General features: G+C 35.8%; 1 protein-coding gene across 2 annotated transcripts in view; it reads right to left on the reverse strand.

Annotated features, from left to right (window-relative positions):
• SH3YL1 (SH3 and SYLF domain containing 1) overlaps nucleotides 1-16,730 on the reverse strand; it is a 72,292-nt gene that overhangs the window by 21,779 nt on the left and 33,783 nt on the right. For both annotated transcript variants that reach the window (XM_037812847.1, XM_037812846.1), the window contains exons 4-5: nucleotides 16,091-16,204; nucleotides 11,314-11,378 (exon numbers count right to left, since the gene is read on the reverse strand). In XM_037812847.1, the coding sequence (XP_037668775.1) occupies nucleotides 11,314-11,378; nucleotides 16,091-16,204 (179 nt within the window). The remainder of the gene's footprint in view (nucleotides 1-11,313; nucleotides 11,379-16,090; nucleotides 16,205-16,730) is intronic.

The raw sequence follows: 16,730 nt of genomic DNA on the forward strand, positions 1-16,730 counted from the left end.
TCTCCCCAAATCTTCTAGAAAAAATTGAGAAATAAATTAAGAAATTGAGTGTAAATAATTCAGAAAATACTAATACAATCATTTTCAGTGTTCTGTAGTTCATACGAAGAACCTGGAGCAAACTGGGAGTCTTCACTAGACTGGACTGAAGGTGTGCAGAGATGCTTGGAGGAAAACTAAGAGACTGACCCAGATACAAAACAATACACCGCAAACATTAGCCCAGAATAGGCAAGTTTTGTCACCAGTCATGAATATCAGAACAGGCAAGATACTTAGAAAACGTCTTGTGTAAGTTCTGATTTTACAGACGTAATTCGGGAAGACTAAATAGATAGCTCAATGTTCCATGACAATAAAGGAACTAAAATTAAGATTTATAGTTAAAATCCCACTATATCATGTGGTTGCAAATCAAAATGCTATCTAAAGGTTAATAAAGACTTGAAGGAGTTAAAAACTAATTTAAAGCACACTTAGTGGGAGAACAGCTTCCAGAATGGGTAAGTAAAGAGCTCCAAAGATATTCCCCCCAATGAAACAATCATAACTGGTGAAAACTGTATACAGATTTTTAAAAATTCATTTAATATCTATGGAAATTGCCTTGATGATATAGAGCAAAGGAAGAAGGATTTATTCAGTTAAATCTAGGAAATCTTGTTAAGAACAGTGAGAGTCTGTGGGTACACTGACCTTACCCTCCTCCCTCTCATAGGTTACCCTGATGGAAGCTCCTCTCCCAGGGAAGGGGAACCCAAGTACATAGGACTTCCTCTCTCCTCAGCTCCCAGAATAGGGGTACAGTATCTCCCAAGAGAAGCAGGTTGCCACTATTTCTCAGCTCCAGTCTGTGTTGCAGAAGCTCTATTCCAGGCAAGAGAGGCTGAGGTCTAGGCAACCTCTCCTCTACCCAGCTCCCACTCACAGGGTGGAAGCTCAACCCCAGGTACAGCAGTTCAAGAATACAGGGGCCCCAATCACTCCAGCCTCAGCTCACTCACAGGGAAAAAATTCCAGTCTGGGATAGTCAAGGTGAGAAGACCAATGGCTACTACCCATGCCCAGTGCAACAGGGGTGTCACTCCAAGAGAAGATAGCCAGTGTTCCCAGAACCTAGATTTGGAGCAGTGACACAGAGCACTTGCCCAGGGAAAGAAGCAGGCTTTAAGAAAAGAGCACTCCCAAGATCTCCCACAAGGGAACTGATTTTATTTGGAACAGAGAGTGGGGTAGGTCAAGCCTAAGAGTATTGTCAGAAACAAAGACAAATTCCAACAAAAAAACAATGTCAGAAACAATTAAGAGGAGGCTGGTGGCGCCATGAAAGCTACAAAGTAAACCAAAGAACATGTGGAAAATTAACAGAGAGAACCAGGGAAAGAAACAGCTAAGAAATATTAACAATTATTAATAGTTACATTCTAAAATAGAATGGTTGATAATTAAATTATCCAACAAATATTTAATAGTAATAAGCAATTATGAGTGCTTTCCATGTGCTTGAGAGCAAAACCCTGTGTGCTGGTAAGTACTATTACTATCCCATTTTACAAATAAGGAAACAGATTCATTTTGGTTGTCTATTCTATACTAGATACTTGGTTTGTCTCTGAGGACTTAGATATGAATGCGAAAGTCTCTGCCTTCAAGGTTATCACAATCTATTTAAGGAGCCAGACACAAAAATTAACAGGCTAATACATTGTGTCAAATGATCTGTCAAAATTAGGAACAAGTTCCTGTGGAAGAACAGAAGAGGAATATCAAAAGGAGAAAACCAAAGTCAGCTTTGGTGGTGGCGGTATGATAGTCATGAAATGCTCTTTGAGATCTTGTTACACTTCATAAATGATGACATGTACACTGACATCTCTCTGCCCCCACGACTATGCTTGTGCTCACCCACATGCCTACTACTTTTTTTTTGGCAGTAGGAGCTAACGCTAATGAGAATAGCTCTAAGGGAATCTCACTTTGGACTTCAAAAGAGCTGACTGTTTCACAATATCAAGTGTACTGTGTAATTTTTCCAAGTGCCCTCACTCATTATGATCTAAGCAGGCAAGATCTCTGCATAAGAGTGGCAGCATATGAAAAGAAGGTAAGTTCACACTCATATCAAAATCTGAGAATGCTTTAGTGAACACCAGAAGCAATAAATCTGTTAATATTAAAAAGTAACTGACTGCTTTAATATCATTACATATATTTCAATTAAACTCAAGAGACATAAAGTCAGATCATATTGAAGTTTAAAGCCAGTGTCTCCAAATCCTGGAACATTCTTCTTATTCTCTACATTAAACAGATATTAAAAAAGTTAATTATCTTCCATGTAATACTAATTAAACAAAATTCTGGAGTTATTTCTACACTGTCATAAGCTTTGCAATCAAAATTTTCTAAAATTGGCAAACATGTATAAGCACTGTAAAGATTAAAAAAATGTATTGATAATAAAAATTATAATAGCTTATGTTGAGGCTTCTAGTTGAATAACATAGTGATGCAAAATATTCCAGGGTACTGTTGCCTACAGAAGTTTTGAACAACTAACAAAAACTGGCAGAGCCATCTTCCTTAAAATCCTGGAAATGAGTTCAAGGGTTGTAGTAACTGGGCAAGTGCTGAATCAAGAAAACGTAGGTTTAAAAATGGTAGAAGTTGGTGGAACCTGCTGGCCCCTTCCCCACCATTTTCTCTGCAGCATTTTGTGGAGATAGCATACACTTCCAACCACTGGTCCCTGGCAGAGTAACCCCTATGTGCATCCTGGGGTACTTGTATATCAGTGTCTATCTATCAGGTGGCAGCCTGAAACACTGAATAAGGAAACTTCTCAGGGCTCATCTACCCAGACTTTGCCCAGCAGGCAGAAAACAGCTTGCATACAGCTACAGGAAAGTAAGAAACAATGAAGTCAAAGCAGTCAGGGACAAAGGATTGTCTGTTTTCAGTCATAGAGCATCAAGTAGGATGAGAAAGTCTATTTCACAGGGGGTGGAGAGGGCATTCAAATTTCTGTAAATGGGGGAATTCCTAAGGCCACAGGCAAGCACAAGCCTAGCACAAGACAAAAGCTAAGAGAAGATGGAGAGGACCCTGCACTTTGCATTTGCCTCAGGCTGATTTTCTTGATAGAAGTGTTAAACTCTGAAGGATCTCACCAGTCAACACAGAGTCAATGTGCAAAGACTGTGAAAGGTGGTTTTTGCATGGTTTATATTTGTTAGCTCCTAGCACACAAGGATATCTTTGTCACATCACTAGCTGGAAACAAACGTAAAGGGCCTCCAAGCAACTAAATCCCAGTGTTAACACTTTAAAGTATTAAAAAGTACAGTGTGCAAGAAAAGAGTACAAGACAAACAAAGAAACAGGAACTCATAGCCCATCCAAAGGAACAAGATTAAAATCCAGACCATCAATGAAGAAGACAAGATTTTGGATATACTAAACAAAGAATTTTTAGAAACAATCTTGATTTGTTTAAGGAGAAAAGGAAAACAGAGAGCAAATTAAATGACATCAGGAAAAACAACAAATGAACAATATGAGAATCTCAATAAAGAGAAAGAAATGTTGAAAAGGTACCAAACACAGACACTGAAGTATAAGATCATGATAACTGAAATGATAAAGTCCCCAGAGGGTTTTAACAATAGATTGGAGCTGGCATAAGAAGAATCAGTGAACAAGAAGATAAGACAATTGAAATGATTCAGTCTGAAGAACAGGAAGAAAACAGAATTCAAAAAAAGCAAACAGAGCATAAAGACCTGTAGGACACCATTAAGTGTGCCAACTTATACACTAAGGGAGTCCCAGAAAGAGAAGAAAGAGATAAAGTGGCAGTAGGAATATTCAAAGAAATAATCACAGAAAACTTCCAAAATTTAACAAAAGACATAAATATACACATTAAAAAAGCCCAACAAACTCCAAACAAGATACACTTGAACAGAACCATGCCCAGATACACAGTAGCCAAACTGTTGAATGCCAAGGACAAGGAAAGAGTTCTGAAAACTGCAAGAAAGGAGCAATGTGTTACGTACAGGAGAGTCCAAATAAGACTAAGTTCTATTTTCTAATCAGAAACCATTAAGGCAAGAAGGCAGTTGGATAAAAAATTTAAAGTGGTGAAAGAAACAATCATCAACCAAGAAATTTATGTCCAGTGAGAGTGTTTTTCAAAAATGAGGGAGAGACTAAGACATCCCAAAGGCTGAGGGATTTCAGCACCACTATACCTGCCTAGAAGCAATGCTAGAGGGAGATCTTCACACCGAACGGAAAGGACATTGGACAGGAGATCAAGGTGGGATAAAGGAATAAAGACCTCTGGTAAAGCTAACCAAATGGGCAATTACGAATATGATCACTATTTTATTGTATTTTTTGTATGTAACCCCACTTTTTACTTCTTACAGCTTTGTAAAATGTAAATGCATAAACAGTAATAAGTACATGGTTTTCAATGTATAAACATATAAAGATATAATTTGTAACAAGAACAAATAAGTGGAGGGATAGAGGGTTATTGGAAAAGTATGTATGTATGCTATTGAAGTTAAGTTGCTATCAAAACAAACATGACTGTTACAGGTTTAGGATGATAAATTTAAGCCCCATAGTAACCACAAAGAATATATATGAAAATATACACAGAGAGAATGGACTCAAAATGGTATAATACAATAAAAACAAAACAAAACAAAACAAATAAATAAGAAAGTTGCTACTAACAGAAGATCTGAAGTACAGAAAAAGGTATAAGACTTGCAAAGATGGACTAGCAAAATGGCAGAAGAAAGTCTTGCATTATCAGTAGTTACATTAAGCGTAAATGAATTAACTCTAGTCAAAGGCAGAGATTGGCAGAACAGATAAAAAAGCATGACCCAACTACATACAGTTTACAAGAGACTCACCTTAAATTGAAAGACAAATTAGATTGAAAGTGAAAGCATGAAAAAATATATATATACTATATAAATAGCAGCCAAAAAACAGCTGGGTTAGCTATACTAATAACAGATAAAATAGACTTTAAGTCAAAAACTATTATGAATTACAAAGATGGTCACTATATTCTGATAAAGGGGTCAACAATTGAACAAGAAGACATAACAATTATAAATATAAATGTATTTAATGGCACAGTCCCAAAATACATGAAGCAAATACTGACAGATTTGAAAGGAGAAATATATACATCTTTACTAATATGAGGATACTTTGATACACCACTTTCAATAAGAGATAGAACATGTAGACAGAAAATCAATAAGGAAATAGAAGAATTGAAAGATAGTATAAATTAAATAGAACTAATAAACATTATAGAAAACTTCAACCACTAACAACAGAATACACTTTCTCCTCTAGTGCAAATGGATCATTCTCTAGGAGAGATCATATGTTAGGTCACAAAACAAATTTCAATAAATTTAAAATACTGAAATCATACAATTTACCTTCTCAGACCACAATGGAATGAAGGTATAAATCAACAATAGAGGTACAACTGGAAAATTCACAAATATGTGGAAATATAAATGACACACACTTAAACATCCAATGGGTCAAGAAGAAATCAAAAGAGAAATCAGGAAATATCTTAAGGTAAATGAAAATGAAAACACACATTATCAAAACTTAACGGATATAGCAAAGGCAGTACTGAGAGGGAAATATACAGATATAAATGCTTGCATTAAAAAGAAGAAAGATCTCAAATCAGAGCTCTAACACCAGACCAGGATGAACTATAAAAAGAGGAAACTAAACAAAAGTGAGAAGAAGGAAGGAAATAACAAAGATTAGAGTGGAGATAAATTAAATAGAGAATGACAAAGTAATAGAGAGAATCAGCAAATCCAAAAGTTGGTTCTTTGAAAAGATGAACTAAATAACAAACCTTTAGCTAGACTGGCAAAGAAAAAGAGAGCATATAAATAATTAAAATCAGAAAGTAATAGTGATCCCACAGAAATAAAAAAGATTATAAGAGGATATGATGAACAACTATATGCAAACCAGTTGGATAAACTAGATGAAACGGATAAATTACTAGAAACACACAAACTACATACACTATCAAGAAGAAATAGAAGGAGTCAATAGACCAAGAACAAGTAAATACATTGAATGAGTAGTCAAAAACCTCCCAACAAAGAAAAGATCAGGACCAGATGGCTTCACTGGTGAATGTGACCAAATAGTCCAAGAAAAATTAATACCAATCCTGCTCAAATTCTTACAAAAAGTTGAAGGGGAGGGGAAACTTCCTAACTCATTCTATGAAGCCAATATCATGCAAATACCAAAGCCAGATAAAGATACCACAAGAAAAGAAAGTTATAGACCAATATCCCTTATGAATATAGATAAAAAAAAATCCTCAACAAAATACTAACAAACCAAATCCAACAGCATATCAAAATAATTATACATCATGATCAAGTGGGGTTTATTCAAGGTATGCAAGGATGGCTCAACATAAGGAAATCAATTAATGTAAAATACCACATTAATAGGACAATGGAAAAAAAGCACATGGTAATCTCAATTGACACAGAAAAGGCATCTGACAAAATCTAGCACCCTTCTTGATAAAAAATAGAAAAATGGAAATAGAAGGAAATTCTCTTAAGCATGATAAAAGGTATATATGAAAAACCCATAGCTACTATCATACTCAATGGTGAAAGACTGAAAGAACTCCATTGCTAGAAATTTTCCTTCACCTCAAACAGCAACCTTACACTCATTTCTTAACTCCCCATTGCCCCTCCCCCCACTTCTCTTTGATACCAGCTTAACTTCTATAGGACACATAGACTATGTTCCTGTACTCCTCCATTCCCCCACCTTTATATAGTTGTTGTCAAAAATTACATATTTTATGTTGAGTGCAAAACCACTGATTTGTCCTTAGAGTTTGTGTATTTTATATCATGTAGGAAGTGGATAGTGGAGTTACAATTCAAAAAATTATTGACTTCTATTTGTATTCAATTGTGGTTGGAGTATGTGCTTTGAATATATTCAATTTTCTTTTTTCTTCTTAAATTTATTGAGGCTTGTTTTATGTCCCAGCTTGTGTTCCCTTCTGGAGAAAGATCCGTGATGCCTAGAGAAAAATGAGAGTCCTGGTAATTTGGGATGTAAGGTTCTATATATGTCTGTTAAAATTCTCTATATCTCTTTCTCCTTTCTTTGTTTCTCTGTTGTTAGGGCTCCCTCTAGTATCTGAACTAGGGCAGGTCTTATATTGGCAAAGTCTCTCAGCATTTGTTTGTCTGTGAAAAATTTAAGCTCTCCCTCAAATTTGAAGGAGAGTTTTGCTGGATAAAGTATTCTTGGTTGGAAATTTTTCTCTCTCAGAATTTTAAATATGTCATGCCACTGCCTTCTCACCTCCATGGTGGCCACTGAGTAGTCACAACTTAGTCTTATGTTGTTTCCTTTGTATGTGGTGAATTGCTTTTCTCTTGCTGCCTTCAGAACTTGCCCCTTCTCTTCAGTATTTGAGAGTCTGATAAGAATATGTCTTGGAGGGGGTTTATTTGGATTTATTCTATTTTGAGTTTGCTGGGCATTTATGCTTTGTGTATTTATATTGTGTAGAAGGTTGGGGAAGTTTTCCCCAACAATTTCTTTGGATACTCTTTCTAGACCTTTACCCTTCTCTTCCCCTTCTGGGACACCAATGAGTCTTAAGTTTGGACGTTTTATTTTATCTATCATATCCCTGAGATCCACTTCAATTTTTTTTATTTTTTCCTCTATTCTTTCTTTTGTTCTTTCATTTTCTGTTCTGTGGACTTCTAGGACACTGAAACGTTGTTCAGCTTCCTCTAGTCTTGTACTGTGAATATCCAGAGTCTTTTTAATTTGGCCAACAGTTTCTTTTATTTCCATAAGATCTTCTATTTTTTTTATTTACTCTTGCAATGTCTTCTTTATGCTCTTTTGGGTCTTCTTTATGTCACTTATATCCTGGGCCATGGTCTTCTTGATGCCATTTTTAAATCCTCTGCCATGTTTTCATTCCTCGATTGTAGTTCTTTGATTAATTATGTGAGGTACTGTGTCTCTTCTGATATCTTGATTTGTGTGTTTGGAGTCGGATTCTCCATATCGCCTGGTTTTATCATATGCATTAAGATTTTTTGTTGTTTTTGGCTTCTTGGCATTTGCTTTGCTTGATAGGGTTCTTTCAAGTTGTAAAAAAAAAAATACCTATCTAATTTTTCAGAAACACAGTTTGGTGGCATACGCTTTCTCTAACTAACCAGCAGATGGTGTCTGTGAGTCACCTATATCCCTCAAGTCAGTTCTCCACCTTGTCCCTGTGGTGTGTGGGGAAATGATTCTTGTGGGGTTCAGTTGGAGAACTCAGTTTGGGTGTGTTGCTGGAGCCATCCGCCCTGAATGTGGGGCGTGTGTATGGGTGGCCAGGGAGGAAGGACAGCTTTAATATTCAAATCTCCCAGGTTCCCGGAGATTCAAGGCTGCTGCAAGAGTCTAAGCCTTCATTTCATTTCAGCCCCAGACCCTCTCTCTCGCTGTCCCACAAGCCACCGGACTTGGCGTAGTGTCCCTGGGTTCTCCGAGTGGGTCCCCCCTCCCAGCCACTATCCTCCAGGAACCCTGCTGAGGGAAGGCTGTGCGACATCACCAGTGCACGCCGTCCCTCAAGGGAAGCCCCGGGCCGCCAGGCCGTGCTGGGGCGCTTTCATCATGATGCAAAGATGGCCAAACGGGGCGTCTCAACGCCCCCCTCCTCACACAATTCCTCCTTCCCAGCTCCGGGACAACTGGCGGGGCTCTGGGCTGTGGGCACGGCCCCGGGCAGGAGTTTATCCAGCCCTCCAGGGAGCCAGCTGCTAGCCACGGGGTTTCTTTCTGCTTCTGGCTCTCCCCTCCATTCCCCCGGCCCCAAAGGTATCTGCAGCGGGCTATCTTGCAGGCCAGACACCGAGAGGCCGGCCCAGCCCCCTCTTGCTGTGTTTTATTGCGTGGTTTCCATTATCGCAACTGCAATGCGGCCGCTCCTGGGTTTTTCCCTTTTTTTTTTTTTTTTCAAAAGAGCCAGTTGGTCTCCAAACGCCAAGCCCTGGCTTCCCCAGACCACCATGTGGCTGCGGGTCTTCCAGCCAGCTTACTCACTCGTTTCAGAATGCAGACTCCCGGTTTCACCAAGTATACGGCCCCTGTGGAACTAGCAGACCTCGTCCAGCTGGCATATCGCTGTAACCGGTATTCTGGGTCACTTTCTGGTTTTTATCTAGTGTTTTTCAAGGAGGTGTTTTTTTTGCCCTGTCTCACCTAGTTGCCATCTTAGTTTCTCCCCAATTGTAAAGTTTTGATAGTGGATGGTGGTGACAGTGGTACAACATTTTGAATGTAACAGCACTAAATTATTTTTTTGAATGTGGTTATAAGGTAAAATTTTAGGTTGTATATATAGTACTAGAATAAAAATAAAACCACAGGATTGTACAAGACAAACAGTCTAGACTAATAAAAACTATGGACTACATTTATAGTACAATTATTATATATTTTCATCAATTGCATCAAAGGTACCATAGTAATTTAAATTGTTGACAATAGGGAGGGAGGTGTATGGGAATTCTGAATTTTCTGTATGATTTTGCTGTAAACTTACAACTTCTTTAGTAAAAAAAAAGTATATGTTTATATATATACATATAATACTAGCTTATGCCATTGCAAGTGCTTTTCATTTATAAATTAATTTATTTAATCATTAGCATGAGTCCAGAAGGAAGGCTAATTTTTTCTCTATTTTACAGATGAAGAAACTAAGGCACAGAGAGGAACAGTAACTTGCCCTAGATCACACAGCTTGTAGGTACTTGAATCAAATTTGTATAGTCTGACTCTAGAGTTTTGCTTTTATAGCTTAACCACTATACCATATTGCCCTTACAGATAATAAAATGTATAATTTTATTAAATGTTTATTTAAAATCTTTCTATTTCATTTACTAGATACACAACTTCATTTTATTCATCCTTGTTTTTCAAGGCTATTAATTAGTATAATGGCTGAAAATCTATTATTTTCAAGTGATTACCTTGGAAAATTTCATTTTTTCATCTTTAATATATTGAAACTTAATGCAGATATTATTGTCTCCCATTACTTTAAAAATAAATGTTATTTGAAACAGACCCCCAAAGCATCAAGTTAATGTTCCCCAGCCTTACAAAGAGTCAGAGGAGTTGTGAAAAGTCATGGGCTATGACTCATTAGAACCAGCAATCTAGTAGGTCATGATTTGTTTAAAGAAAACTGCCATTATCCACAAAGAGGTAAGAGGTAGGAGGAGGGGAGGGAAGGAATTTAAAATTTCTGTTGCAAATACACTTTCCACAAGAGGGCGATATTTTTTGAAGGCACTGATTTTGTTGAGTATAAAACAAAAATGCAGTCATGATAGGCAAAACTAAAATATGTTCTTTTTATATAGAGATTTGTGCAGCAGTGAGTAAAGAAGGTCAAATAAAGATGAAAGAAGAGTTAGCAAAAATATTTCAGCTGAATAAGACTGAGGGAATTTAAAACTATGGCGAAAGAACAAATTCATAAAAGGATAGCTTAGGATGAAATGTGAGAAGAAAATGATTTGAGCATATTAGGGAATGTGATTTACCAATCACTTAGGAAGCAGTAGAGCAACAGATTAAAGATTAATACCAATGCATAATATGATGCCTGTGTAACGGAACCTTTGTAAACATGGGTATCCTAGTATATAATTTCTAATATATTTGATGGACTCTCACATCATTAATAGCAAAGACTGAGCATGAAATACATGAAGTTCATTTTTACTTAAAGAATTTGAAGTGATCTGGCCATCAAATGTTACAAAACTGGAATTTGCTACAAATGATGATATACCATGTTAAACTGTTTGAGCTTTAGACTGGTCAATGTCCCACTGAAGAAGATAAGGAAATCTGCAGTTAGCAATCCATAAATTGCCAATTATTTTGTCAGACATTGAGACATTCTATCGATGTACTTAAGATGAAAATAGATGAAACTGAACAAAAGAAACCTTACTCTCAGTGAAAAACAAGGAAGGAAAAATGGAACCCTTAGATAGTTTTAGGTAGAGATTAATCCAGAAAATAAAAAGGAAAAACTTCCATAGGTGTCAGTGCTAAAATAAGAAAAATAGGAAATCCCTTAAATTGTATGTGTTGTGTTTCAGGTGCTTTTAGAGAATATGACTATGGTATTTATATACATAACCCACATACCTCAATTCCTATTTCAAAGCCTCCACCAAGCCCAGCTATTCCAATGGCTGAAGGTGCCGACCATTCTAATAAAAACAAAGATAAACATTATATTAGCATTAATATCTCTTCACATATAAATAAGGGAAGGAAAAATGCTACCATGTGAATAGTATTTTCTTTTTAAAATAATGCAACCAGTATTATTTCTCCCTGTTTCTTTCATCATTTCAATTTAGGGGATGGTTGTAAAAATATACAAAACCCACACAGATAACTCCAACATCACTCCCCCAGATACCCAGATTTTAATATTTTGCAACATTTGCTGTTATCATTCAATCACCTATTCAATTTTCTTACTTTCTTCTTTCTTGAACACAAAATACTTCCATGTACATTTCCTAATAACAGAATATTCATTTATGTAATGACATTCAGTACAGTTATCAAGTTCAAGAAATTTAACATCAGTATGAAGTTTACAGTCTATAATCTATTTTTTTCATATGTTCAATAATGTCCTTTTGAGCCTTTACTCCTCCATGATTAGATCTTGTCCAGGATCATGTGTTGCACTTAAGTGCCAGTGCCTCTGTGATGGTTAAGTTCATGTATCAACTTGGCCAGGTTATAGAATTCAGTTGTTTGGTCAAGCAAGCACTGGTCGGATTGTTAACTGTAAAGATATTTCATGGATATTTCATCCTCAGTATGCTGACTGCATCTACAATCAGCTGAGGAGATTGCTATCAACAATGAGAAAAGTCTCATTTAGTCAATGAAGGCCATAAAAGGAGAAGTGATTTCAGCAGTCAGAAGGGAGAATTTCCATCTCTACTTCAGTCTGCCAGCTTCTCCTGAAGAATTCATTGGAAATCTTTGTTTGCATTCCCAGCTTGTGGACTGCCCTACAGAATTTGTACTGCCCATCCCCATAGTCACATAAGCCGATTCCTATTTAAAAAACTCATAATATTTACATAATATATCATCCCTCGGTTCTGTTTCTCTAGAGAATCCTGAGTAATATAGTTGCTTTTTTGTTTATTGTGGAAAAAATACATACAACATAAACTTTCCCATCTCAACCACTCCCAAGCACACCATTCAGTGGGATTATCACATTCACAATGTTACTCTACTCTCACAACCTTCCATTATCAGAACTTTCCCATCGCCCCAAACATAAACCTGACCCTATTATGCATTTAACTCCCCATCCCTTCTCCGCCAGCCCCTAGTAACCTGTATTTTACTTTCCGTCTCTATGAGTTGGCTGGCATATTCCAGCTATTTCATATAAGTGTATGACTTATTTCACTCAACATGCTGTCTTTTTGGTCCATCCATGTTGTCGCATGTATCAGAACTTCATCCCTTTTTAAGGCTGAGTAACATTCAATTGTATGTATATACTGCATTTTGTTTAACCATTCATCTGCTGATGGTTGCTTCCACCTTTTGGCTATTGTGAATAATGCTGTTATGAATGTTGTTTACAAATATCTGTTCAAGTCCCTGCTTGCAATTCTTTTGGGATATATCTAGAAGTGGGACTGCCATGTCATGTGGTAATTCTCTACTTACTTTCTGAGGAAACATAAAACTGTTTTCAGTAGTGGTTGCACCATTTTACATTGCCAACAATCAACAATGCACAAGGATACCTATTTCTCCACATCCTTGCCAACTCTTGTTATTTTGCATTTTCTAAATAATAGCCACTCAGTTGTGAGGTGGTATCTCACTGCGGTTTTGGTTTGCATTTCCACAGTGATTAATGATGTTGAACATTTTTTCATGTGTTTATTGGGACATTTGCATATCTTCTTGAGAAGTGTCTATTCAGGTCTTTTGTCAGTTTTTAATTGGGTTGTTTTCTTTCTTGTTGAGTCATAGGAGTTCTTTTAATATTCTGGATATTAAACCCTTATCAGATATATGATTTGTAAATATTTTCTCCCATTCTGTTGATTGTTTTTTCACTTTCTTAATAAGGTCCTTAGATGCACAAAAGTTTTTAATTTGATGAAATCTGATTTACCTATTTTTTCTTTTGTTACTTGTGTTTTCAATATAAAGTCTAAGAGTCAATGCCCTAATATAAAATCCTGAAGTTATTTCTCTATGTTTTCTTTTAAGAGTTTTATAATTTTAGCTTTTCTATTTAGGTCATTGATCCATTTGGAGGTTTAATTTTGCACTGGTGTGAGTTAAGTGTCCACTTTCATTCTTTTCCCAGCACCATTTGTTGAAGCGACTGTTATTTCCCCATTGAACGTACTTGGCTCTCTTGCCAAAAATCAATAGGCCATAAATGTTTGCCTTTTTTTATATGTTCTTTAATAAAGATAAACAACTTTTTAAAATGTTAAAGATATTTGAAAGGAATTAGATACATAGTATGAGACTCACTGAGTCACAAATTCATACTCTCATTTTTCCCTACCAAACATGTATAATACCAAACTAACGATTTTCCATCAATAAATATACTTAGCATTCGGTAGTTTCAACTATCAATATTTTTATAATTTCTACAAAACAGTTTAGCTTTAATTCTAGTCTTTAGTTAGAATTTTATCATAGATAGAAGAGATTAAAAGGAATTCAAGGGAGTATTTCTTTTAATGCAATTTTACTGAGATGTACTCACACACCATACAAACCACTTGAAGAATACAATCACTGACTCATAAGTATCATCACATAGTTGTGCACACATCCCATGATAAATTTAGAACATTTTCATTACTCCAGAAAAGAAATAAAAATTAACAAGAGAACCCTAATTCACCCATATTCCTTATCCCCCCCCCCTCATTACTGACCCATAGTTTTGGTGTGGTACATTTGTTACTATTGATGAAAGTGTATTAAAATATTACTGTTAACTACAGTCCATAATTTGCAATAAGTACCTTTTTTCCCCATATACTCCTCTATTATTAACTTCAAGGGGGATATATTGCTTTTATTGTAAATTCCTGAGGGCAAAAACTGTTTTGACATCCTTTGTGCCTCACAGAAGCAAAAAAATAGTCTATAATTCAAGATTATTAAAATTCCAAGATAAATTTCTATACATTTTGAAACTAAGTCTACTAATTCCATTTGCCAAGATATGGCACATTACAGGATTATTGTATGCTTATTTTTCCTGATAGAGAAACAGTTTTATGTTAAACAAGACTAGGATTTTTCTTTTTTTTTAATTTGGTGGGGAGAGTGTGGGATGATTGAGATAAACTACTTTTTGAAAACACTTACTAGCATTTTAAAGCTAATTTTCCTGGCTACCATATATTCTAGATAATAGGATATTGCTTGAATATATCCAGAACTATCTCATTCAAGCTTAGAGGAGTTTTGATTACAGAAACAAGTGCCTGATGATCCCAAGGTTATTTTCCAATTTCTACATTAGGAACTTTGTCCCTGTTTAAAGACTGCTCTTTCAATCTAGAATCTCAAGACACAGGCACATCTGGCCACAATCCTGGTGATCTTGCTGTGCCTTATTTGGATAGCTTTTAAATTATTCTTTACAGAGAAAACAGCTGGCTACATAACAAGATTGAAGAGAGAAATTTAGGCTTTTGAAACCAGCAGAAAGATCTGCCTGGGATTCTGAGAGAAACTCCAGAGCTTGACAGTTCCTCAACCTTTTCAACTGCCATTACCCTGTCAGTGGAGGGCAGCCAGAGGGGTCCTGAAGGCCTTGGGAATCTACAGCTTCATGATTTTCTTATAGGCTTAGAGTTCCGAATCTGAGAGTGGACCCCCCTTTTGAATTGGCCTATATTTTGTTTAGTTTTACTGCTGAGAAATGTGCCCATGAAAATTTAGGTAATGCTGGAGAAGAAGAGAAATTTGTTATTTTCCTTTTCATGGCCACAAGAGTTTTAAAAGTTAAGCCACTGTTTAGGATAGGGACTCTGATTCGTTGTAGAGACACGTTGACAAGAAATCTGGTGAATCCAACCAACTGATATTTAAAGGTCATATGCTCTACAAAACACCTAAATGTATCTATTTTAGGTACGTGTCCAATGTTTTCTCCCAAAATACAAGTTAAATTATCTACATTAATAAAAAGCTATTAATAGAAAAATGTGTTAACTCATATGATTGGAGAGCAAACGTTAAATCGGTATAAAAATAATTTTAGTTGATTTTGATACACCTACATACATTTTAAAAATTACTGTAAATTTTGGGCCTTGGGATTCATGGCAAGTATATTTAGATTCATCTCTGAAAATCAAATAACAGATTTCACCCCAGAAAGTAAACTCAAATTAAATTGATACTGATATGATTCAGCCACAGGAGAACTTCTTCAAAATCTCATAGTGTTTATGGATCTACCTCAGAAACAGTAAAAAAGCTTACCGATGGCCCCTTATTTTCATATAAACTTCCGTAAAAGAAAAGAAAACAGCTATACCATGAAGCTGAGGAATAAGAATTTACATTTAGCAACATAAATGCATACACTGTCATGTTTGAATATTTGCTCCACAGAAGAATTACAAAATATATATAAAACTAAGATCTATCCATTTAATCTTGCCTAATGATTTTGAGAAGAGGAAAGAAAAGGAAAGGTTCATTTTTCTCTCGATTATTTGTTAACACCTACACTCTACACACCCAATTGAACTGCACTTCAAACACCAATTTTAGGTGATGCTGGGAAACCTTACATATTCCCTATGAAATGTGTTTAAAATGGAAACAGAAAAAAAAATTAAAATTCTCTACTCCTCTAAGTGAAAAAATAACAACTTACTTCCATCTGGAAGACGCGCTAATACGATCCCACTGCCTCCTCTAGCAGTTACCAGAAATCCAGCTTTTATCACAGATAAAATTGCAAGACCTTTGGCTTTAGCAATAACATGGGCTGCAAACATTAAAAACAATAGACAGGTAAGCATTCTTAATATCTATGATTGAATAGATAAGCAAGCGTTAAACAGATTCAGTACACACAGACATTTGCCTGACAAGATTTCAGGGTTCTAATTAAGAATCTTAATGGCATATATAAGCCATGAATAAAACTTACTTATATAACAGATGGGCACAAAGCCTCTCTACTCCTACCTCTTTTTTGCATGTTGTTATTTTTGCAATGCTAAATGTAACATCATAAATGCTCAAAAATCCTGCAACTACCATAATAAATCGGATATTTGAATGAGATTGTATTGATATCTAGTAGCAGGAAAAATATTTTGATGGTTTCAATTAATTTAGGAAATAATTTACAATGTAAAAAGCAAAAGTATTTTTAAAAAAAATAAGATTCCTATAATGTTAAGGAGCAACTTATGAAATGACTAAAAGGCTGCATGGGACAGAACTTTTATCTTAAAGCCATATAGCTAAGTTCACCTTTGATTAATATGAAATAAGGTATGAAAAAC

The sequence above is a fragment of the Choloepus didactylus genome, chromosome 20, assembly GCF_015220235.1.
Source record: "Choloepus didactylus isolate mChoDid1 chromosome 20, mChoDid1.pri, whole genome shotgun sequence".
In the NCBI taxonomy this organism is placed as follows: domain Eukaryota; kingdom Metazoa; phylum Chordata; class Mammalia; order Pilosa; family Megalonychidae; genus Choloepus; species Choloepus didactylus.